At 37.0% G+C, this 25,321-nt stretch overlaps 1 protein-coding gene across 1 annotated transcript in view; it reads right to left on the reverse strand.

Annotated features, from left to right (window-relative positions):
• Positions 1-24,102, reverse strand: part of LOC139136007 (bridge-like lipid transfer protein family member 3B) — a 41,969-nt gene extending 17,867 nt beyond the window's left edge. Inside the window, exons 1-2 of the mRNA XM_070703830.1 lie at positions 23,949-24,102; positions 1,294-1,456 (exon numbers count right to left, since the gene is read on the reverse strand). Coding sequence (XP_070559931.1) covers positions 1,294-1,456; positions 23,949-23,992 — 207 coding nt within the window. The 5' untranslated portion in view covers positions 23,993-24,102. The remainder of the gene's footprint in view (positions 1-1,293; positions 1,457-23,948) is intronic.
• Positions 24,103-25,321: the final 1,219 nt, after the last annotated feature.

The following is a 25,321-nucleotide window of genomic DNA, read 5'->3' on the forward strand; positions in this document are numbered from 1 at the left end:
GTCGATTTTGGCTTCGTACAAAAAAAAAAAAAAAAACTATATACTGTATACCAGGGGTAATTATCATTCAATTTGATACAACACCCTCAGAGGTGACCAATGAATGTTACAATTTCACAAGGATCTCTTTAATGTGCTTGAGTGCACCAAGGCAAAGTGTTGATACAGACATTATTCCCGGAAAATAAAACACACGCACAGCTAATGCTCCATTTGAAAAGTAATTGCACACATCCACAGGAACCACCCAGCTCTGAAATTGAAGCATGTCGGCTGGTTGCCATGGAAACGTGCGTCCTCATGAGCAGTCTTAAATGTCAGTCAACACCAAATTAAACAGTAACTTATATGTCAAATATGGAAGAAGTGCCCATTAAAGTGGAACCATTTTAGAAACTCGGCTGATGTCACGCAAACTATTTTGAGAAGTATGACGTCATGCGTTTCGAGATTCAACGATAAATGAGGCGGACGATTGCATATCTGTGTGGTAAAGATCATTACCAAGGAGATAAAAGAATTACAAATTTAAGTCTACCCGTAGAGCTGTCGCAGTCACTGATGGTGAAGAATTGTAACACTGTAATTAGCTCATGATATCACTGTACGTAATCGATCGGCACAAATTATTATTCTCAACAACCAGCACATTGTAATGTAGGGCATAAAAAAATCTATGAATGTATAAATAGAAAGCACGTGAAAAAAAAAGATCTAAAAATTGTAACAGTGCCACAGAGTACAGTGATGACATCAATGACCAGTATCACAGAGCAAACTATGAAATGATCAAGTAGTCTATCTACCGGTACCATCTGCTCTTCCTCTGAGGAACTGCTGTACAATTTATACACAATGCACATTGTACCGTACATTATAAATGTACCGGTACATCTGGAAACAAATCTGCAAATTTGAGAACGATATCTAGAATATAACTTCTCCATATGGATGGCTTGATACGCTTTGACAACTTGCCGTCCTCATTTGCATATCAATACGAATCTTATCCCTGGCAATATTGTACCTTACAGCTTTGTCATTTTACCGGTACATGGTGTACGTACTCAGCATGTACTGCAAGTGACTTGGTAATCAACAAAATCGTTGAAGAATGACCGATATTTCTTTGCCCTTTCATAAATATGGCTAAAAATCAATTGAAATCCTTCCTTAATTACTTCAGAAAGCCAAAACAGGAAAAGTCAAATTTCAAACTATACATTTTCTATTCTTGTTTGAAATTGTCCTCACATTTTTTTTTAAGTGGAAAAAAATGCTAACACTCCTTACCTTGAAAGAAACTCTGTTACATTTTGCCTTTGTCAGTGTAATCCATAACGGTAAATCCATCAAATCCATCAAAACTTCTTCATTTAATTCTAAATTGTGGAGTTCCCCTTCTCCCTTCAGAGTACTGATGTTGATCTTGTCTGCCGTCAAGTTCTTGGCAAACCTTAAAGAGATAGATGTCAGATAGGGGAAATTAAATTAATGATGTGTACAGTAGTCTAACACCATCATTACTTACAGGGTAGTCTAACACCTACCGGTATATTTCATCACATGTAGGGTTGGATCGTGTAGCTTGATTTCATCACTTGTAAGGTTTTCTACCACCTCTTTTTCATATACCTTTCTCTGCTTTGTACAACGATGAAGCGCCATCAAAAATTCAGGCTATTTAAAGCAGAAGAAAGCTTATGATTGGTACCAAGTGTACTATTAAAAAAGTCCTTCTCCTGCAACTGTTTTTTTGTCGTTGTGTTCATTGAGATTATCATGCCTGTTGTTGACTCTTGTGAAAATCAGGTCGTATACTTTATGAATGAAGCCTGTTTACATAATATATTTCCTTATTTACGCACATGGCGGCGTAAAAATAAGCCTCAAAATTTAAGGTCTTTTCTACATTTGCAAGGTGGATTAGTATGTATTTATGCAAATTTTATTAATGAGCATTTATTTGGTATTACAATTATATGGTAATGATTCCTTATTCATGTACCCCCGGTATGGTACCTCGCATCTTGCATGGTATACTGGTACTTTCCTATCATTTGAAAAATTTTAGGCATGGGTATATACGGTACACATACATGTGCATGTAATAACTCAGTTATTAGCCAATATTGCCTATTCCTTGTGTCATACATGGATTAGCATTCATGTAATTTGTGCTGCGTCAGACACTCGACTTTGTCTCATGTCTGACGCAGCGCAAATGACAGCCATGCTGATACGACACCGGAACAAGCAATATTGGGTTCAACCCTCAAATGATAACAACGCTACATGTATATCTAGGAAATTCAAGCGACCTGTTTTAGGACGTCTGATGTATGCTGATCAGCTGTACCGGTACATGAACAGACAAAACAGATATGACGTCATAGCAACACACAAACCTTCCTTTGTCATGACGTCAGACAGGGGAGAAAACGGTGCAAAGTGTGAAATACGCCCACAAAAAAAAAACTACTGTATGGCCTACAAAAGCACTGACAAAATCAGGATGTCTAAAGTTCAAACGCATTAACATTCTTGCGAGCATGAGGTAATGTTTGCTGTGAAATTTAAGGCACACAATGAGGAAGTGGTATAACTTTGAACCCGATTTGATAAGCACAATTAACAAACATTTCCAGTGACAATTGTGTTAGTGTGATAAATTGCATTTTACTCAACTTCTGTTAATGTGTACAAGGACCTTTTACAGTAACAGTTCTTGGAGCAACTGACAGAATGTTTTTCAACGTTTTTTTTCCTTTTCTACCAGATGTCTCTAATGTTAAAAGTGCGTGTTTGTGAATTGCAAAAGAAAATATGAATAAAACATTGCTTGGAAAAGATAAACATGAATGAAAATGCTATTTGCTGATGAGTATCCAGTGTCTAGACAGACAACACGGTACAAACTGATAGAATTGGTTGATACTGTACATATTGGTACATGAACCAGTACATTCTTTGCAAAGTCACCATCATTCAATGTAATACCTTCTTCATTTCAGTTTTGTGAGAGAATCGGGGCTTTTTGTACTCTTTGAAAATATGCTGGAAAAAATTATAATCTTTGAAAATATGCCAGTTATGATAGGTATTACTTTACTTGGGTGAACAATTAGATGTCAAATTTTCATTCAAATACCAGGCCTGCTTGGCAGCAGAGAAGCTTATACAGAAAGTAGTTCTGTGACATAATACGTCATATTATATCAGAAATAAGGTCACTTTCAGAGTGTTCTTTTGGTTGGTGATAAGGCAATAAGTAGACCACCAATAACCATGTCTCACCAAAATTGAAAGCAACCAAAACCCACACAATGAGATACTCCTTTTTGAATGTTTGTACAAAAATTATTTCAAAAATTATCACAAGACTTCTCACAAATTGTACATGTACAAAATACAATAATAAACACACCACTCCATTATACAGTAGGTAGTCCGGCCTTTGAGAAGAAAAATGTGAAACATATACCGGTATATTTTTCCCTTCTGTGACATGAAGTGTAACTTTGTTGTTTCTGTTTAAACAAAAAGCCACTTATTTTTTCTTAAGATAATAAGGTAAATGGTTTATTGTGTCTGGATACAGAAATGAGGCCAGCAAGGTTAAAATTTGTACGCAGTAGTGATATGAATTTTTTTTCCTTATTTACATTCAGCTTACGAATTACTTCCAAGACGCCCATGATATAGCCTTCATTCAATTGATATTGCTTTGACAAGAAATGACACTTGTTACCTTAAGGTCACAGATTATCGATTCGGGACCCACTGTGAAACTCAACAATGATTTACGGACAAAGAGTTAATGCTGAAAGATGGCCTCTGTATTGACTTGAGGAGGCGTAACTGATATCCTTCATAAGGCGGGAGGTTAACACTCTGGCAATTATGAACACAAGCACATACAGAGCACAGTCCGTAACTGTTCAACCTGACAGCAGTTCCCATTTAGATCAAACGGCCAGCTGAGCCGTGCATGATGTATTTCTACACAGCCATGCAAAGATACAACGTACACTGTACAGTGTATAAACTTAAACCTACAGGACTATCAGCCTTATGAGGAAACTTGAGTTTGAGTGTATTTATTTCAATACAGGGCCTCGACCAATCGTACAGAGTATTTACAAAGGAACATAATTGTAAGCGATGGTCAGTGATCTTATAATCTGAACATAAGCAAAAGAAAAAAAAGTACAGCGACACATGGGGAATAGAGATTATTCCTTTTAACAGGAGAGTATAACAGTGGAACAGTGCATTGTAAAATATTCCCGTATAATGAAATTACATTCCACCCGGGTCAGGAACAGTATCATCTCAAAGTTTAAAAGCTGGCCATAAATACTTAGAATGTTGGCAAAATTATGCACATGGGGTTTTGAGATGATAAAATTCTGGTCAACTTATCATTTGATGGATTTAATCTCTGCGACCTGGGTATGTACTCTTCTCTAATATCTTGGTAATGTGGACAGATAAATACATAATGGAATTAATCTGCAACAGCTCTAATATCTGTTACATTTTTGCAATAAGTACATAACCCTTCTTGATATGGAGTCTTGAAATACCGTCCTGTTTCAACATTGAGTTTCTGGCTGGAACAACGAAACTGTAATCTCGTAATGCAGCGCAATTTTGACAGCATCAAAGTTATCGTGTCATGGAGAGCACAAAATTATCACAACAGAGTGGTTAGCCTGACTTGCAGTCATGATCATAATTTTTTGTTCAAACATTAACCAATACTGGCTTATGCACAGTAATGGACATGACACAGATGTCATACAGAATATTCTTTATTTCTTCTTACATTTACAGTATTCAAAAAAAGAGAAAAGAGTATTCTTAGGAGTTAAGGGCCTGTGGATCAATTCTTTAAAAGACTGTTGTCCTGATGACATTTACATGATTCCAGACCATAATCAAATCTACTATACAGTAAAGCACGGCAGAAACTTTTGGAGTTGTCTTGTTATTATTATTCTTAATGTCATTGCTACTACTATTATTATTTTTACTAGTTCTATCATTATTTATATACAATAACTAGAACAGAATGTTAATGCAGATGTACAGGTAGATTGTGCTACCCCTCTCCATGTACATGTACTATATATTAGTTTAGAGTTAGTTACTTCAGTCGATATTTGGTCCAGTTCATCAGAATTAAGATGCTACATGTGGGGGTATATTAGCATGGCTTGATAGACATTCAACTGTGAAAGATTTACTATAATCCAAGATCGTACAAGAATACGTTTTTCAGAATTCTGTCAGAAATCTCAGCAACATGAAGCTAAAATACTCATTATAACTTCAACTTTGTACATACAGCTTACAGAATTGCAATACTGTAAAATTCAGGTACAGATATACTAGAATTCAGTTTTTTGATATTTTAGTGTACCGGTATATCGTATGCTACATGTATAAGGTTAAAATAAATCTTGCTAAACGGAGAAAATAACTCTCCTTTGCTCAGGTCATGCTGTATATACTGTGGTACTCATGTATATAGTAGGCCTGAAGATACAATGCATGGATCCTCTTTACACCAAACTCATGAATCGTGCAGGAAATTATTCGTGAGCGGGCCACTGATTGAACCCATCCACAATCTGCAATGCTTGAGGAGTAAAAAGAAAAAATCCTGAATGCACTGCAGCATCTAGCTATAGTAGCTATAGATATCAAGACGTAATTGCTGCACTATTAGCAATTTGAACGTCGATGGGCCTGTAAGTGGGTCATATTCAAGCATTTCTCGTTTACAAAAAAAACTTATCCCTAATCAAAAGAGCAAAATGTCAGGGCCATTCTTTTCTTCCTTGATTTTACAGCGTACTGCAGAACGTCGCATTCACATGAATATAATTTGCCATCTCTTCCCCTTTTTTCCAACAGCAAAGTTGGAATCAAGTACCTCATTAAATGATGCACCAAATAGACAAGGAACTAATGATTCTGACAAGAGCTCTGTTATCAGCAGTGACAACCACGCATAGTAATGAGCTGATGCACCTGCCTTCAATTATCCATCTTCTTTTGTTCCATTTACAATTACATGCGGATAAGCAAGTGTAATAACCGCATGAATAGTTACACAGAATTCATTGAAGTTCTTATCTTTAACCCTTACACTGCTGCAATTTTTCCCACCAAAATTTTAATGCAATATTTTACCAAATTTTGTGAACTTTACTTTAAGTTTTTTCATAATTTTGGACCAAATGGATATCACATTTCATTGAGTACAGTTTTTTACCAAAATTTTGACAAAAATCAGAAAAAAATTGACTGTGGTATATTTTATGAAGCTGACAAAAATAGACTTTGGCACTCAGAGGTTTTGATGAAGTTTTATATTCATATACCGGTATATGGAATTACAGGCTTATAATGCATGCCTGTCTGCGTCTCATCTTACAGACACTATTAAGTATTTAAATGAAGCCTATTTGATTTTTTGATATTCATAAATGCATGAGACTATTTTAAATGTATCCATCTTTACTTCATCAGCACAAAAATAGAACTTTGTGATAGGCGTACAATATTAGTTGTGAGTTATGATAAGCATGAGGCTGATATTGGACTGGTAATTTCTGATACCTCAGGGGAAATGAAAACATATAACCACTAACATCCTAATCTAAAAAAGATATTAACAATAATTTGATATGAAAATATGAAAATCACAAAAAAAAGAAATGGCTAGAATATGGCAATGGAGTCTGCACACAATTGTAAGCCAGTGACTACAATACACAGTAACAAAATGAGGCCATGTGCCTTCAAATATCCAATAACCATCTTCTTTTATTTACCAAATGAAGTGTGTACCATGACCAATGGTGTGCAGAAAGGCTATACAATTTTAAATTTCACGATACAATATATGTATTTTTTCATATGCAAGATTGTTTTACTAGATGAGCTGAACTTTCCAACTTGTATGATGAATTCTTTTTTTCAAGGGGCCGCGGGTACTCGTAAGGTGACCGGTAGCATTTTATAAATATCGGGCACTAATTGTGTTGTATGAATTATGATACTGAGACAAAATTTGACAGAATATTACAACACAGTGTGTGACAAAACTTTTGAACTGAGGGCTAGATTTGTTGGCAGTATTTGTGTGACATAGTACACTTTCACTTTGCTGGTATAGTACATCTACATGTATTTATGAAACAAAGCAACAGCTGCCCTACATAACAATACTTACTCAACTTAGCACCGAGCAATTCTCACAACTTCATTTACTACTATTACATTTGTACACTGCAAACACGGCTAATTTTATGACAGTATAAAGGGGTGGAATTAAAAATTTAAAGATAACTTGTACCATAATACTGATAACATTATAAAAGCTTTATGCTTGAATTATCTATGAATCATGGTTTAACTTTTCAGATATGTATCAATGGTGTATCGACTACTATAAAATGGGCCACATGTCAAGAACTGGATTGTGAAACTTCAGAGATCAGGACAATAAATAAATCAATCAATCATACTTGAATGAGACCACACAATACTGCAAGGCCCTGATTGATTTGTGCCATCGTTTTGCAGCTGTAAATTTGAAACAGGGATTGAGGACTGTCGCTTTAATTAAAGGGAGGGAGTCATTGAAACTGCACTCAAAGGTCGTATGGGACCCATACAACCAATGTATTACACTGTATAAAAGGTATCTTGGCCTTTGATGAAAGCTTTAAACATGTTCCTCATAAATGTACTGTATGTCATAAAATTTACAGTTATGCTCAACGGAAAGTAGACGATGAGATTAAATGATACCTTACTCAATTACTAATTTACATCAGACACTTATTTCTAAAACTACACAAGTACCTCACAATATTGCTTGCGAGCGGCAAGTTCTCAAAGACAAGAATAACAAATACCAGACCTAAATGATTCCTTAACATAACAGTCGCTTGCCTGCTTCTCTGCCGACATGAGTGCCTTATCTCTTTCCACTGGTTTATTGCCGTAATCTTATACCACGATACTAATTACACAGCGACAAAAAGACAACTGTAATTGGCTGAAGCATGAAGTAACATATGTGCCTCTCAAACAGATATATAAAAGGCAAATAATGAAACATCTTCATCATTCATGAATCAAACGTTTTGTCTGAAAAGCTCTTGCAAAGATATCTTGAGACAGACAATAATTATATGGTTTCTCTGGTTTGGCGAGTAATCTTGTAGAGGATTATACAAATCTGTAATTGACCCTCATCAATTTTGAGCCATTGAATAACAGATAGACAAAGTCTCATTTGATTGGATATAATAAACACAAAACGTTAAACATCCCAATCAAATGTACTTGGAAGAGTATGCATGAGAATAGTTGCACCACTGTTTGACTGCTAGAAGAGATACACAGAACAGTGGACACATAGACAGTATTTCACATTAATCATCCGTAGCTTAGGTAATTGTAAAGTTGGCGATATGGTACATAGCTAGAGACCCCCATGCGTGATAACATTGCCAAATTAAGTCAGTTTTATCCAAATGTTTTTGTCCACACTTATCTTCACTCTGCCACAAATTACAGAGTGGCAGTTGATTGTAACATTTTCACCACCATGGTTTGGCAAAATACCCATTGTTATCAATCGTAAGTGTGGACCTGTTTTACAAAGAATTAGGGGGGTTAGGTCGAGGCATTTCATACAAAGAATTAGGGGTAATCTGTTTTAAGGCATTTTAGTGTCAAAGAAAATGAAATTGGCAAAAGCAGAAGTCATGATTTTAAAGATTGAAAAATCCAATCTACTTGACACTTACTGAGCAGTGTCTCAACAATGTCGGCCGGTCTACCCCGGCGATGACGTTCATTTCAGCAAGAACTACAGTTGTCTTTTTGTCGCTGTGTAATTAGTATCTGGTATAAGATTACGGCAATAAACCAGTGGAAAGAGATAAGGCACTCATGTCGGCAGAGAAGCAGGCAAGCGACTGTTATGTTAAGGAATCATTTAGGTCTGGTATTTGTTATTCTTGTCTTTGAGAACTTGCCGCTCGCAAGCAATATTGTGAGGTACTAGTGTAGTTTTAGAAATAAAGTGTCTGATGTAAATTAGTAATTGAGTAAGGTATCATTTAATCTCATCGTCTACTTTCCGTTGAGCATAACTGTAAATGTTGCGGCTGTATGTTGATATAATGCACCTAATTATCGTGCCTGAAATAATTTGTTTGTAAACAAGAAACTCACACTTGTGCACTTCCTACAACCCCTCTCTGCAAATATATACATATTGTCTGGTGTTAAAGTATGTTACTTGTATCTCATTCTAGAAAAAATAGTACATATCAGTATACATGTACAACATGTAAGGTATCTGTCTTAAATTTGTTTCAAGAAAAGTAACTGTTTACAAATTGCGAAGAAATTCCTAAGATAACACGGTACCGTTGTTTTTTTTTTCCAGTAAAGAGATAAAATGAAGATATATCCAGGAAAATGGCATGGCAACAGGACTGAAATGACTTTTTAATTTGTTTGTCAACAAAATATGGTGTATTGGCCGGTTTGGTTGTGTACGTCATTGTTTAGACGCATGACCACGGGTTCTTTTGAAACCCTTTCACCACCACGGTTTTGCGCAAGCTCAATTGTTATATTAATGGTGCACTGCTTGTGGGCCTGTTTACATGGCATCAATGGTGAATATCAATATGGGTAAGTTACACCCTTATGAAGGTAATTACTGGTTGCTGAGGGAAAAACCTCTAGAAGTTTTTTCAATGCACTGGATTCACGATCACAAGATGGTGAATGTAAGGCCTACAGACGACGATGATGTCTTGCCTTTGGGCAAGGCACTACATCATGGTTTCTCCTTCACACAGAAATAATCATGGTTACCTCATCCTGTCATTGGATGAGCACTTTTCCCGGAGCCTATTAGACAATGCATGGAATGAATGAATGAATGAATGAATGAATGAATAACAAATGAATACAGGAATTAACAAATGAATCAATTAATTTAATTAAAAAGCAGGTACCAGTACCGGTATATGTAAATAAATATACCACAGCTACAACTTTTATTCACTTTTGAAATTCCCAGTATATGCCACTTACATGTAACACTTTCAAAAAGCGGCTGCATGTCTTTGCCAGAGTGCATGTCTGCACACATTGGAATATGCTGTACCACTGTCGCTTGTGATTCCATACACAATGAACGCCCCTCTGAGCAACACAAAGATTGAAGTTGGGAAACAAAGTGGCCATGATACACAAATATTGCCAATTCCCAAGACTTATTTCCCTCACAAAAAGGCACAATTTATTCAATAAAACAGCATCGACTGATGACAGGTATGAGTTTAGACATGGGAGTGAAAGCCAACAATGCTGGTTTATTGAATAAATTGTGCCTTTTTGTGAGGGAAATCAGTTTCCAAACTTGTCAATACATACATGTATGCATCGTGGCCGTTGTTTCCTAACTTCCAATCTGTCTCATGCTTACATTGGCCATAGCCATGTATGGAACCACAAGCAAAGTTATGTGACTGCTGCACCATAAAGATTATGTCCTGTAAAAAATGAGCTTTAACTCCTCTACACTGTGCCAAGGCACATCCTTTTTCGAATATTTCTCTTCGAATTGGCAAATAAAGTATCATTATTATTATTATTACAATCACACACATTATGATTTAATAGCAGGGAGACTGAAAACCCATTATGTGAAAAAGTATCCACTGTTATTGCGCCATTAACTTGTTTGCAATTAAACATTCAATTAGCAGCTCAGGCTTATTATCAGCATTGACAACATACCTTGCTAAAACTAAATGTGGACTTGAAAACCGTTCAATTTAGGTGTTAATTAAAGTTCCACATGCCGTTTTGTGAACTGACCTGGAGTAATTAAACTGTACAGTGACTAATGTGTTCTAGGATGGATATGTTTACTGAAGCAAAGCATCAGTATTTTGAAAACTGATATTGAAAAATGAATTATGGCCACTGGAACCTTATAATAAACGGTTAGTTGAAAAAAATTAGCAGGAATTGTGATAGAGTACTGCCACCATGTTAACAGCCATATTAAAATTCAATATTTTCCCGTGGGGTACTTACATAAATGTATGTGTTTTTACGCTGTAAATAATACTGGTATCTACATTACAGGAAGTGTCTGATTAGCGCGAGAGTAATTGGGCCCAGTATTCTGCATGTTTGCAATTTACATGTTTAGAGATCAGAGCACAAATTTAACAATGAATGACATACAGTAGTTCTACACCATTTCCCAACAGCTACACATACATGTACACCAAACCACAGTCCAACCTCCATTACTGAGAACACTTTGCGGCACACTCAGTGATGACTACCTTCATTTCCCTGAACCATAGACCCAAATTCTTCATCAGAAATAGTTGGATCATAGACCCTTGAGAAAAACGAGGGTCTATGTTACAACTGGTACCTGATCTGTTACAACTGGTACCTGATCTGTTACAACTGGTACCTGATCTGTTAGTCCCCTGGACAAATTACCATCTAAGTTCAGTACCTTATCAATACTGTGAAGTCCACAGGCGTGATGTTACTGGGTAGTTTGTATAAGTGTAGTTATGTACATTCCGACGTTCTCTTCCGTAGCCTAACACAGGTAAGAAACAGAATTATCCGGCCTGCAAAGAAAACTGCCCTTTCTAGTCGAAAAATAAACACGAATCCTACAGTCAGTTACCTCGTTCGACGCGGAAGGCTCTCTACTGTCCAAAAAACACTCTCATGTCACGATCAAATGAAAACTTTAGGAGAAATCTGCTGCGATTTGACAACATCGGCGTTTCTGGTAGCCACCATTGTAATAACGCAACTCATTATCATAATGGACGGTGTCCCCACATAGAAAAAAGGTGAATCTCAGTCTGATGCCGTTGATGGCGTTGCTCACGGACCAATCAGCTGTGCGGACGGCGTACAATTATAATAATGAGTTGCGTTATTACAACGGTGGACGCCAGAAATGCCTAGTTGGTGAAAACACGGCAGATTTCTCCTAAAGTACATGTATAAGTGTAATATTAGCGGGGACTATATATTATTATTATTAGCGGGGACTAAAAATCAATATTTTTTCCTCTTCATTTATTTGCTTACACTCCTAGAAATTTCCTTCAACTCATAAAATCTTTGTGCCATGGCAACCATTTTGAATGATTGACATCAAGTGCTTTCAATATTAATCAGCTGTCATGAAAACTTGCTTAAAATTAGAACGGCCATTTGTATGGTGTTATTTGGGTGTCTGTATTCTATATTTACACTTTAATTCCTTTGTGATCAAGCAATTTTGTATGAGCACAGGTCAGGCTTTCTTGGCATATTATCCATTGCAAAATAAACACGAGTTTGTGAAGGGACCATGCATAAGTGCAAGATCTGAGGAGTTTACGTCAACAACTCATTCAACTACCTTGCTCAAAAATAATGGTGTTGACATCGGAAAAGTGGAATTAATTGCAAATATAGACCACAGCTGTTGCACAGGTTAATACGATTGGTACCATCTAAATGGATGGACGGGAGTTTTATTAGCTCCCATAGCCATATGTATATATGGCAATGGAAGCTATTCTTATAGGCTAGGAAAATGTCTGTATGTATGTATGTATGTCTGTATGTCTGTATGTCTGTATGTCTGTCCGTCAACATCAAAAACTCCAAAACCGCTGCACATTTCATCTTGATATTTGGTGTGTACAGGATGATGGGCTGTAGATGAGATTTTGTTCAAATGAAGTTGTCATTGCCAAAAATATGCAAATTAAGTGAAAAATGTAAAAACAGTCAAAATTGAAAAAACTCAATAACCACTGAGCAGATTACATGAAAAATTAGCATGTAAGTACTTTGGGCTGACATGAAATGATTGTGCGCATCTTGGGTCAGTATCTTGGACTTGCTATTTTTCATGAATTTTTTTTGTAATTTTCTCCCATTTTTGGTCAAAAAATCTCCTGCTCTGAAACCACAAGTCCGACTGATTTGAAACTTGGTATGGAAGTGCATAGGAGTGACCTTTCCCAAAATGGGGCAAATCGTGGTGAAATTTGCATATTTTTAGTTTACACGTCCATAGACTCCCATGTATAAGGCAGATCTCCATAGACTCCCATGTATAAGGCCACAAAAAATAAAAATTTAGTTTCTCATCGTATTCATATTGCAAAAAGGATGCAGTGACACAATTTTTAGTCCCCACGGATGAAGTCCAGTGAGCTTATAGATTGGGTCATGTCCGTCTGTTTGTCCATCCGTGAGTCCATCCGTTCACGCAGATATCTCGGATATTTTGACAAAATGTCATGTGACCTTGATGACCTTTGATCTCAAATATACATATTTGTCCATAACTCAGTAACCACAAGTGCTACCACCCTTCATATATGGTATGATGGGACAGCTTATGACGCCACATATTGTACCTCATTAATTATGCACATATCTAATTTTGAGCGAGCCAATAGAGCTAGAGGTCTGATTTTTGGTATATAGGGATAACTTAGCAAAACAATTTTTTTGACAAAATGTCACGTGACCTCGGTGACCTTTGACCTCAAATATACATATTTGTCCATAACTCAGTAACCACAAGTGCTACAGCCTTCATGTATGGTATGATGGGACACCTTATGACGCCACATATTGTACCTCATTACTTATGTGCATATCTAATTTTGAGCGAGCCAATAGAGCTGGAGGTCTGATTTTTGGTATATAGGGATAACTATAGGAGAGAATTTTTTTGACAAAATGTCACGTGACCTCGGTGACCTTTGACCTCAAATATACATATTTGTCCATAACTCAGTAACCACAAGTGCTACAGCCTTCATGTATGGTATGATGGGACACCTTATGACGCCACATATTGTACCTCATTAATTATGTGCATATCTAATTTTGAGCGAGCCAATAGAGCTAGAGGTCTGATTTTTGGTATATAGGGATAACTTAGCAATACAATTTTTTTGACAAAATGTAACATGACCTCGGTGACCTTTGACCTCAAATATACATATTTGTCCATAACTCAGTAACCACAAGTGCTACAGCCTTCATGTATGGTATGATGGGACACCTTATGACGCCACATGTTGTACCTCATTAATTATGCACATATCTAATTTTGAGCGAGCCAATAGAGCTAGAGGTCTGATTTTTGGTATATAGGGATAACTTAGCAATACAATTTTTTTGACAAAATGTCACGTGACCTCGGTGACCTTTGACCTCAAATATACATATTTGTCCATAACTCAGTAACCACAAGTGCTACAGCCTTCATGTATGGTATGATGGGACAGCTTATGACGCCACATATTGTACCTCATTAATTATGCACATATCTAATTTTGAGCGAGCCAATAGAGCTAGAGGTCTGATTTTTGGTATATAGGGATAACTTAGCAAAACAATTTTTTTGACAAAATGTCACGTGACCTCGGTGACCTTTTACCTAAAATATATGTTTATGTCAATAAATAAGTAACCACAAGTGCTATGTCCTTTGTATTTAGTAGGATGGGAGACCTTATGACAACACACGCTTTACCTCATTAATTATGTACACATCTAATTCTGGGCAAGCGAATAGAGCTAGAGATCTGATTTTTTGGCATATAGGGATTAATTAGCAATATAATTTTTTTTTTCAAAATGTCATGTGACCTCGATGACCTTTGACCTTGATTATACATATATATGCATATTTCAGTAACCACAAGTTCTATACCTCCAATTTTGATAGGATATTAGACCTTAAGATGTCACATCTTGTACCTCATTTATTATGCGCATATGTATTTCTTGGCTGGCCAATACTTCTTGAGGTCTGATCTTTTTTCCCGATTTAGAACCATAACTTAGACATGCCTCATGTTTTTCAAATTGGGAACAACGACATAGACCTATGTGCCCATAGATCTCAACATATACACTCCAGTGATACTTCTTAATGACCACATTTCCTGCCCCATCAAGACTAATACCAGGGCTCCCCCTAAGTCACCAAAATGATTAGCCACATCATTAGCCAAATCAAAAATCTTTTAGCCATTTTGAGTAACTTTTAGCCAGTTTATGATCTCAAGTGTGGCAACAGCTTTCTCGGCATTCAGGAGTCCCTAATTTTACAAATCAAGATGTTTTGTATGATGTTCATGATGGTTTTTACATTAAAGAAATATGTGTTTAGTTTTTGCATTTATAATCTGTGTTTTTATGACTTTTCAGGGATAGAAATCATTTTTGGTGGTTAACTTTAAACACCAGAAATAAAATTAGGTAGCAATTGAATTCTAAAAATCTGGTAGCAATGTTAAGTGTATATTACAAGAGGTACAGATTGAATATTTCTGCCACATTCAGTTAGTATTCACAGTATGATAGCTTGTCATAAGTTACAGGCTTCTCTTGTGGCAAATTTATGCAGTCTTCCATAACCTAAATGTTTGAGCCACACAAGTAAAACAATTTTCCATGCAGAAGACAGCATTTATGGTATAGCACAATGGCAGTGTAGATACGATTATTGTGGTATTTAAGGCCCCGGTTTTACTTGTATGTCATAGTTGTGATCAAGCAGGCTGAAATAGCATCTTGAGTATAAGTACTTTTCTTGAGACAAAAAGGGCTGGGCCAAACAAAACTCTTGTAAAACAAGACACAACGATATATGTTCATTTAAATTACTCACTGTTTGAGGGCATTCATTGTTTTAATGATTATGATAACATTTTAGCCCAGATATATTTTCATTTGATATTTTGATATCATCAAGAAATGTCTGATGATGTTCACTTCTAGATCATTAAACTGGTGGAATCTACAAAAATATTAAAATCATTCAGAATCACATAATTTCTTGTATAAGTTATAGCAGTTTGAAAGTAGGCCGAATGGGAGTCAGTCAAGCTGAATGCCATTTAAATTGGAAGGCAGCAAAATTACCTTTCACCTATTGGACCACCCTAGGTGGTTTCTTGGGAACCATAATTGTGTAATTAGGGGGTCTTCATGCATGACATCACATGATGAGATGACCTAGACTTGACCTTTCAGAAAACCTCAGATTTTCTCCTTGTCCTTTGTATTATGGCTCCGTTTGTGAAAGTTTCCTTTGAAATTATGGTTTTTACTATCAAACTGAGTAGTTGCAGGCCAAATTTTGATACAGCAAAGAAGGTAAAACTTTTGATAACTCAAGGATGACCCAGGACTCACAGAAGCAAAGCAGGCCTCAGTGTATTCATGGACGTTACGTTCGTGATGTATTGTAGTATCGAACAGCAACAGTGTTTGTTTTACGTACCAGGGAATTTGTAACTTTGTAGAAAGGAGATTAAACTGTTTCAATACATTGCAACTTTGTAGAAAGGAGGGTAAACTGTTTCAACATCTTACAACATTTTATTGTTAGGTGTAGTTTTCTGTTGAGGAGGTCTAAGAATTCAATAGCCACTACATTCGCCAAACAGGAATTTTTGTAGCCATTTTTAACTTTCTTTCGCATTTGGCGAATTGGCGAATAGGTAGCCGGGAGCCCTGTAATACTCCTATTACAAGTGGGGACTATGTCTTTGTAAATGACTTGTTGAGTTAATGGTTGTACACAGTATTCGATATATCTAATTCTGTATTTTTTCCATTTTATATTCTGAATAATTACATTAAACATATTTCACTGTCTCCAGTACATTTCATTTAAGTATTTCACTTCATGCACTTTATCCCTTTCACACATGTTCAAATATCTGACCAGAGAACAAACACTAAATAGTCCAGGATGGGCGCTACAGTGTCATTGACGCTATTTTTACAGATAAATCATACATCCATGTTAGATTCAAAACCGGGATTCAAAAGCTGTAGAAAAGAGAATCAATGCTCTTGTATAGCAGCGTTGCAGCCAGGAATGTTAACCAGGGAACACTGTGTCCCATTGCTGCCGATCCGTAGCCCTACCACTCCCTTTGCTGGTTGTGTTGGGGGACCCACTCCCCCAACACAACCAGCTAAGGGAGTGGTAGGGCTACGGATCCGCAGCAATGTGTCTCACTACTATTTATTTTGGGGGACATTTTGCACATTTTGGGGACAACATGCATCAGTTGTTAATCAACTTTTGTATTATTTTATTATAAATTAGTTTCACAAAACTAAGGTACCGTTAACTCATAATATCTGAATCATCTGTATCTGATGTAGCAAAGAAGGCTTATGATATGAGTAGAATATGGATGGCTGCATGCACAGCCACATGTACATCACTGTACTATACTGGTACAGTTCAAAGTGGAACAATAACATTAGACAATCAGCTGAGAACGTCCCGCAAAAGAATTGCAAATTTGTCCCAAGCATTACCGACTGACTACACTATAGTAGATACCAAGGTCATATTCCTCATTTGTATGGCTGTTACCGTGGTAACAGTTTCACAACTGTGTACACACTTAAAATGTATCTGCAGGGTAGCCGAAGAATTGAATTTGCAGGGGTTTTGAAAGAGACAGGGATGTCATTTGACCCTGGGAACGTGTGACATATGGTGTATCTACGTTCCAGGGCTGCAAAACGATGCCATGAAATGGTATGGATACACTGCATTCCAATGGATCGCCAAAATTTCATAGCTGTGCTATACACAGTGTAGCGTTTGATATTTGGTCGCGATACATATTTCAGCAAAAAGCGCAAAATTCCCCAACATCATACTGATGTACTGTGACAGCCACCCCCAGGGCACTTTTCCATGAGTCATACCATGTAAATAATTCAATGGAGCTCTTCATATCCGCGAGATCTGATATACATGTACCATGCCTGGTACACAGCAGGACATCACGATCAATGTAAATTCACCTCAATTCCCAATGAACAAAGATACAACTAACCACACCAATAGAAGAAGACAAAATCTATAACATGCTTCAATACGAAAAAATTTCAATATATATAGCCAGCAACTAAGCTCAGCTTGAAGTATGGCCCATAAGATGTTAATATTGAATATCAATGATAAAGCTGTGACAATACACGAGTGTGCGATCGGAAGCCTCTACGTTACTATTTCCATACATTTTTGATGATTTCAGTTGCATATCAAAATGGGACCAAACTCAACGCATACATGTACCATTAATACTGTGTTCACCATTCAGAATGTGTTGCACACACTAGACAAGGCATCCACTTATGCAGGGTGTTCAATAATGGATCATGGCAAGAGGCAAGTCCTCTTGTAAAATTTGCAGTTCATCCAGGGAGGGGGGAGTAGTTGACACAGGGTGTTTCCTTTTCCATGGATGGGAAAAATTTCATACGGGAAAATCACCTGACAAAATACATGTACAGCATTAAAAAAACTGTTTGTTTCTCCAGTCAGAATTAACAGTGTTTACATGTACACACACCAGGTTGCACACCTACGGGCAACATGTTAAATTTGGCACATACATGCACGCAAGCGTAAAATCTAGCTGCACGATTTCCATTCTATCCAAAAGCAGGGTAGTAGGGTAAAGAGCAAACAGTGAACAGAAACACGGGCAAAATTAACATTTTTTCAATACAAAGAATTTTGGAGTCAAATTTGTGACAGCCTTTTTGAAACTTTACCTGTCACATAATGATGATGAGAGTGAGAATATAGTGTAATCTGTAAAATGTACGGTACATGTATGTAGTAGAAACTGCAGTTCAGCATACCGGGGATAATTTTGCCCCAATTCAAAATTTAGGACTGTCCACTATTCACTGCGTGAAGTACAGAATGTTTTATGTCTATTTTTTGTAAAAAAATTGTAAAATCCTTTTGTTTTTCTATGCATTGATGTAAAGGTGTTACGAGGTCAAAGGTCAAATGGGATCCAACAACACCTAAAATTATTGTTCTCCATGTCAAAGTTATCAGACCCCCACATCCTCTGATAGCAAACCTTAAGTATATGACGAAAATCCATAAGGTTACAGACGCAGGTGTATAAATTGGTGTTATTATTGTCCATAACCATTCGGAGAACGATAGAATTGTGTGTGTGCACTAAAAAGCTGTATAGAACACCTATGCCATAACGTTTACCATTTGTACAGGTAGTCACCACCCCCCCCCCCCACCCCCCCGCCCCCCCACAAGTGTGGAGAATTCTGCGACTGTCTCCTCACATTCACTATAGAATAGCTAGAACATGTCTCACATTACTCAGCCAATGTGATGCCAATGTCACAAATACTGTATAAGATGTACAATAATAAGGTTATTACAGAAACACCACAAAGGATGAACTTTGATGTTGGAGCCATGTACATGTACTGCCTCCAATCCATTCCGATACACCGCATCAAAGTCCTAGTGCATCCTCTGTGGTAATTTTGCAATAACCTCATGATCTTGGATATCATATCCAGTATAGCCGTTGCTAAATAAAGTATTTCCCATCATTTCTCCTGTGTTTTTCTATGATACACATTCTTGCTCTACTTCAAAAACTATGTCAAAATGTCCGACGTCACTGCTGACAAATGAATTCTAATCTGGAGTTGAGTTTATTTGTCAACCTCATTCATTTGTCAACAGTGTAGGACAGCACATTGTACCCAATGAATGAATGTGTACGAATACTTTATTGAGGGACAGTTGTAGAAACAATATAAAATCATGGAAATAAAATTGGCAAAATGTGTAGCTTTTGTCCCAATATGTATAAATTTCTACTGAAAGCATTATCAATAATTGTTCAAGCATTCTGCAAACTCTAAAATAATTTCAGAAAACACAAAATACATGTTTTTGCTACAGCTACATTGTACTTCTTTTTCAATTTATTAAGCATACCCTTCGTTTGTAATCCTGACATTAAACTCACTCCAGTCTCTTCCTGATATTTGTGAAACTTAAACATGTTAATTTTCCCCCATTTCCCAGAGCACTGGTCCACACCTCCTCCTGAAAATAACACAGCTACCTTAAAGAATGGGATGACGTACAGTTCAGAAGAAAAACCATGTTGGAAAACCATCCCTTCATTCATTCAATTCCCATAAAGACTCTATCAAGAACCTGGATATTCCATTTGCAGCAGCATCAAAATCAACCCCGCTACTACGTCCTGTTGTTTCAGCTCTGAGGCAGGCAGACACTTGAGAGGGGGTCAATGAACTTTACTCAATCCGACATATCACAGGAATATTTTGGAAGGAAAATAAATGTAGATTAATATCGGCTGGTGGTGTAAGGATTTTCCCCAATGCAGTTAATCAAATAAGCCTCTTAAACTAAGGCAATTTCAGAAACGTGACAATTTCCTGATGCGTTTTTTTGTGTACCATTTTGGAACAACAATCGTATATAAAGCTTACGTTTTGGTTTTTGTTTTGTAAAAAGAAGAGGCTTTCCGTATAATCGAATTTTAAAATCCAGATCTTTATTTGAAAAAAACAAGAAAATGAATCATTTTCTCAGTCACCTATGATTATTAGATATGATGCTCAACCTCTCTGATCTGCAAATCTGGTCAAACTATTGATGTACAATACACTTCAATGTTCCAGTGAATTACACAGCGTACAGACAACACAATTCCTGCCACTGGAACAACAACAAAACATTTGTCAAATCACAGGTCAATAGTTATCTGGTTTTATTCACCCATCATCTAGTAGGCTTGTAAAAACATTAATTTTAAAAGTACATAGTTACCACAGTGTCAATATGGGATCATATTGTTGTGTGTAATTATGTAGTTATAATAGGAAAATTCTTTGGCACACATTACACTCAGGCACATGTGTACAGTACAATGTACATAAACACATGCACACAACAAAACGACCGACCAGATTCTAAACTATCCTGGAGCAGACAGTCTCAGGCAACAGTTCCCAAATACACATTCCAGTAATGGCAAATGCCGTGAACGTATGCAGGGCTTAGACCCTTTGAAGGAGGTAAAATTCTAGAATTTCAAATAAAAAAAAAACGATGATATCATGGAGGCAGGAGACATGCCATGAATTCAGAGCATCAATGCAATGCAGTGTCTGCATACTGAAGACGTACAAGATACGAATTCACCACTGTACACAACTCTTGTCTTGTACAGTAAAAATCTGACCGCCAGGCAACACAGGAAGTATAATAGTTTGAAATTAAGTATTCATTCTGCTGCTGTCTGCACACAAGATTGTACATAAGCAGAACTCCATGGCTTGTAAACTTTCACAGGTTGACCTTTCCCCTTTAACCTCTGCTTCTCCAGTAATTATATGCCCTCACATCAGACTGGCCAAAAGATACTTGTATACCCGGCTTGTACAAGAGGTGAAAAAAGGGTCAAATAGAGTTTCTATAACAGTATAGACACTCAAAGATAGTTTGTTTCAAGAAAGTTGCACCAAGATACAAATACATTGGAAAGATGTAACCTAGGTTTATATTGCGCACAACCCCTTCTCCTCTAAGCAAAGATCCCGTTACATTTTATCCTGGGTAGGCGATTACAATCGGCTAGGGTAAAAGGTTACACATGTGTACTCCATTCACTCTACATTTGGGAAATGTGTAGCAAAACAGCAATCCAAAAAGACAGCATCATTTTCATGAAAAATAGTTGACCTTTGACAGTCAGCCCCTATAATTGTTTCATTCCACATCTTAAAAGGGTCACCCTCATCCTCAGCATTTTTAGCCATGCATGCGAATGCTGCATGTTTGTTGTTGTTCCTTGAAATCAAAATAACACCGACTGTTCGGGTCATAAGGGACAGTCTCAGATTGTCGTATAAGTTTAAAAAGCGAAATATGTTCGTTTACGGGGGTAGGGGTTTGACCTCCATTCAATTAGTGACATTCACTTTCGCACGATCACAAGTTGTCTTTACATTGTTATGTAATAATGAACAAAAACTGCACACTTGTACCGACAAATTTTGCTGTAACTGTTTCCAGCTCGTTTGTGAACTTTCGTTTAGGGGAAGGCGGAATTTCGTTTCTTGAACTTATGCGACAATCTGAGACAGTCCCTAATTTATAGTTATTAAAGTACATGATTTCTCATGTTTTCTATAGTTTGTGCTATCACATCCCCACGTGGTGAGTTTTACACATTTCAGACTTTTTTAACATACAAGTTACCAAGACACCAACAAACACTGCAATGGATCATAGGCTGAAAATTACAAACACTACTGTAAAATGGGTCTTTGTAGGATATTTCCGTCAAAAAACTATTACTTGTGAACCAATTTTACAATTGAATAGAAAATTCAGAGAGTACAGTTGTTTTTTTTTCATCTTGTGGGCAAATTTTGTCATTTACATATTCTTCATCAGGCACAGTCACATAGGCATTCTTCTGATATGACGCTGAAGCTGAGTAGCCTCATTTTCAGCAGAGGATGATGATGACGCCAACTTAACCCTTCGAGCACTGTAATTTTCCCCCAAAATATCAGGGCAATATTTTACCAATTTTTATGAATTTTTCTGTAATTTTTTCCAAGATTTTGGACCAAATGGCCATAAATTTTCATGGACTACACTTTTTGATCAAAATTTTGATAAAAATCAGAAAAAAAATTGTCTACACTGTAGATCTGAAAGAATTTGTTTGGCGGTTTATTGTATAAAGGCAACAAAAATAGACTTTGGCACTCAAAGGCTTAACGCTCGTTGTAAAATTTGTAACACCATTGAAAAGAAGTACTTTTGTAAAATTCCTAAATAACGATTAAATTTTGAGTTTTGTCCTTCAAGATTTGATTTATAAGTGTCAAGGTAAGTATGACACTGATAAAGGATAAATTTACATTTACACTGTGTGGCAACCAGGGACAAGCAATTTTTTATAAATGTCAATGGTGGCACCTGAACAGTCTAAAACCCTCCAGAAGGTCTGACAGAAACTATTATATCCAGTCAATTATCATCTTAATCAGTTGAACTTCCCAAAATATTTTCTGGTCAATAATTGCTGGATGTCAGTACCATTTTGGTTGGACATTAATCCTCAAGTTAGTTACTGCTGTAGCTTAGATTGTTTAGAGTGGCGCTCATCGACCACTCCTTGTAAGATGCAGTGATAGTGAGTTTAAAGGTCACGACCTGTACTCGTAAGTTTGACCTTATTTACACAGGTCACATTCGAGTCAAGCACCTCTGGTCACACATTAACCTCCAAGGGGGAAGGTGCGCGGCAAAAAAGGGATACTGCAAGACAACAAAAATCTGTTGTCAGAAAAGTGGTGCTGAAATCTCGTTTTCTGACGCTGATGGCATCCGACTGGAGGCCTTGACACATATTTTTCGTGGAGAGTTAACACAACACCGCTTGTGAAAAGGCAGGAAATTCGATGGACATTTATCGGTATATTCCGGGAAATTGAAATTAGACTGTCAAAGAATGTATGCAGTATTACATAACCCTATTAATATCACTGCAACGTAAACAGACGCATACCAATCTAACTAAATAATCCAATGTATGCGGACGTACAGTACACATATTACACACGAAAACGTTATCGGGCTGCGATTTGCCGTCCTTGTATTTCGGGATTCCATACAGACATGCCCGATCGACACTATGCTCTGTGAAGCCAACCTCGTCTATTGATCGTCGATAAAACCAAATAGCACTTCTACAAATTAAATTAATATCTTGTAAAATATTTTACGGCATATTGTCGATAGGAGGGGACATTCTAAGCTCTCCACAGACAAGGGATTCGGTGTGAACGAACTGTGATATGCGTGACCTCACGATCAACGATCAAAGTTGCCCCAACGGTCGAGGTGTGTCGACCGTTTAACTTTGCACTGCGCGATGTCGTCAAGAACGTTAGCGAATACTCACTTAGAAAGGTGTTTTGTGATCTGCTTCTTCAGGATACCCGCCATGGTGTCAAGGTGACGGAAAAAAATACCACAATGTAGACAGGAAGATATCAGCTGTTAGTCATCATGTTGTGGCTTCGAACTATGGTCAACTGGTGTAATGAAGACCCCTTAGCTCACTATAAATAATACAGGTACTCTCAGCTGGTGCGCTTTTACACTATAGCTGTAGATGCCAGACGGGACTGGATCAAGTGTTTTTGTTCAAGGACAGAACGGTTTTAAGTTCAGACTCCACAAACTGTCACATGAAATTTAGACTTTAGTAATTTTAGATGATCTGAATTTACTTTTTGTTAATTCTATCTCTCTTATAACGTTTACTCCGTAAAAACACGTCGCAATCACTTCGTGAGCTAATGCCTTTGTTTAATGCTTTGTACGAGAAAAACTTGAATATTCCGGATGTACGGGCATTTCGTAAAAAACGGTGAACAGTTAAAAACAGGGTTTACTGGTAAAAAAACGAGCGAATATCTTTAAAAGGTGTGATTTTAATCGAAGGGAACCTATGATAAATCGAAGCGCGCGTCATACTCTACAGGTGCCGACGCCCACAGATAACGGCGCACCTAGCTACACCATGACACCGACTTGTACTGTCTAAACATTAATTTTGAATTCAAATCGGAAGATAGAAACGAAGCTTTACAATGTTTGATAAGATGGGTATGACGATTTTGAATCGCTAGGGAAACGATGAGGCCAGATGTTGATTTTTATTCATCTAGATGACTTCGCTTCCCGCTTCGAATTAACGCCAGGCTTTGAAGACGCGACCGGAAACGTATTTGCGATAAAATATTAATACCATCCGTTCCAAATATAGGAGTATTTTGAGGGCTTGTTTCTAAGGTTTCACAATCCAAATCAATGCGAACGATAATGAATCTACAAAACTAAAATCAAGTATACTTAGCGATCAAATTTGATCTGAAAAAATATAAGCTTAACGGCAATCTCCTAAACAAAATATATAAGTTATAATTAAGTTGCCTGTGCGTTTGAGCATTTCCTAATATGACAACATCGGACGAAGGTTAGTCCCGGTCTCATGAAACAAAACATAAAAATATCAAATCAAAGCAAATTTGACCAGAAAGAATAGCTGTTATATTTGTAGCAATAAACTCACAATGTGTACGCCAAAAAAGTTGGCCGTCAATTTTGAAATATATATACAGCAATCTTTTTGTTAATAACCGCACAGTCACCTAGTTTTAGGCTGAGTCACAAACAATGGTTAAGGGGAGGTGCTGGAGGAATTCAGGGGGATTCGTAAATTTTTGGGGTAGTAGAGGGGGGTCTTGAAAATTTTGCTCTGCCCGTAGG

Source organism: Ptychodera flava, chromosome 1, assembly GCF_041260155.1.
Source record: "Ptychodera flava strain L36383 chromosome 1, AS_Pfla_20210202, whole genome shotgun sequence".
Lineage (NCBI taxonomy): Eukaryota > Metazoa > Hemichordata > Enteropneusta > Ptychoderidae > Ptychodera > Ptychodera flava.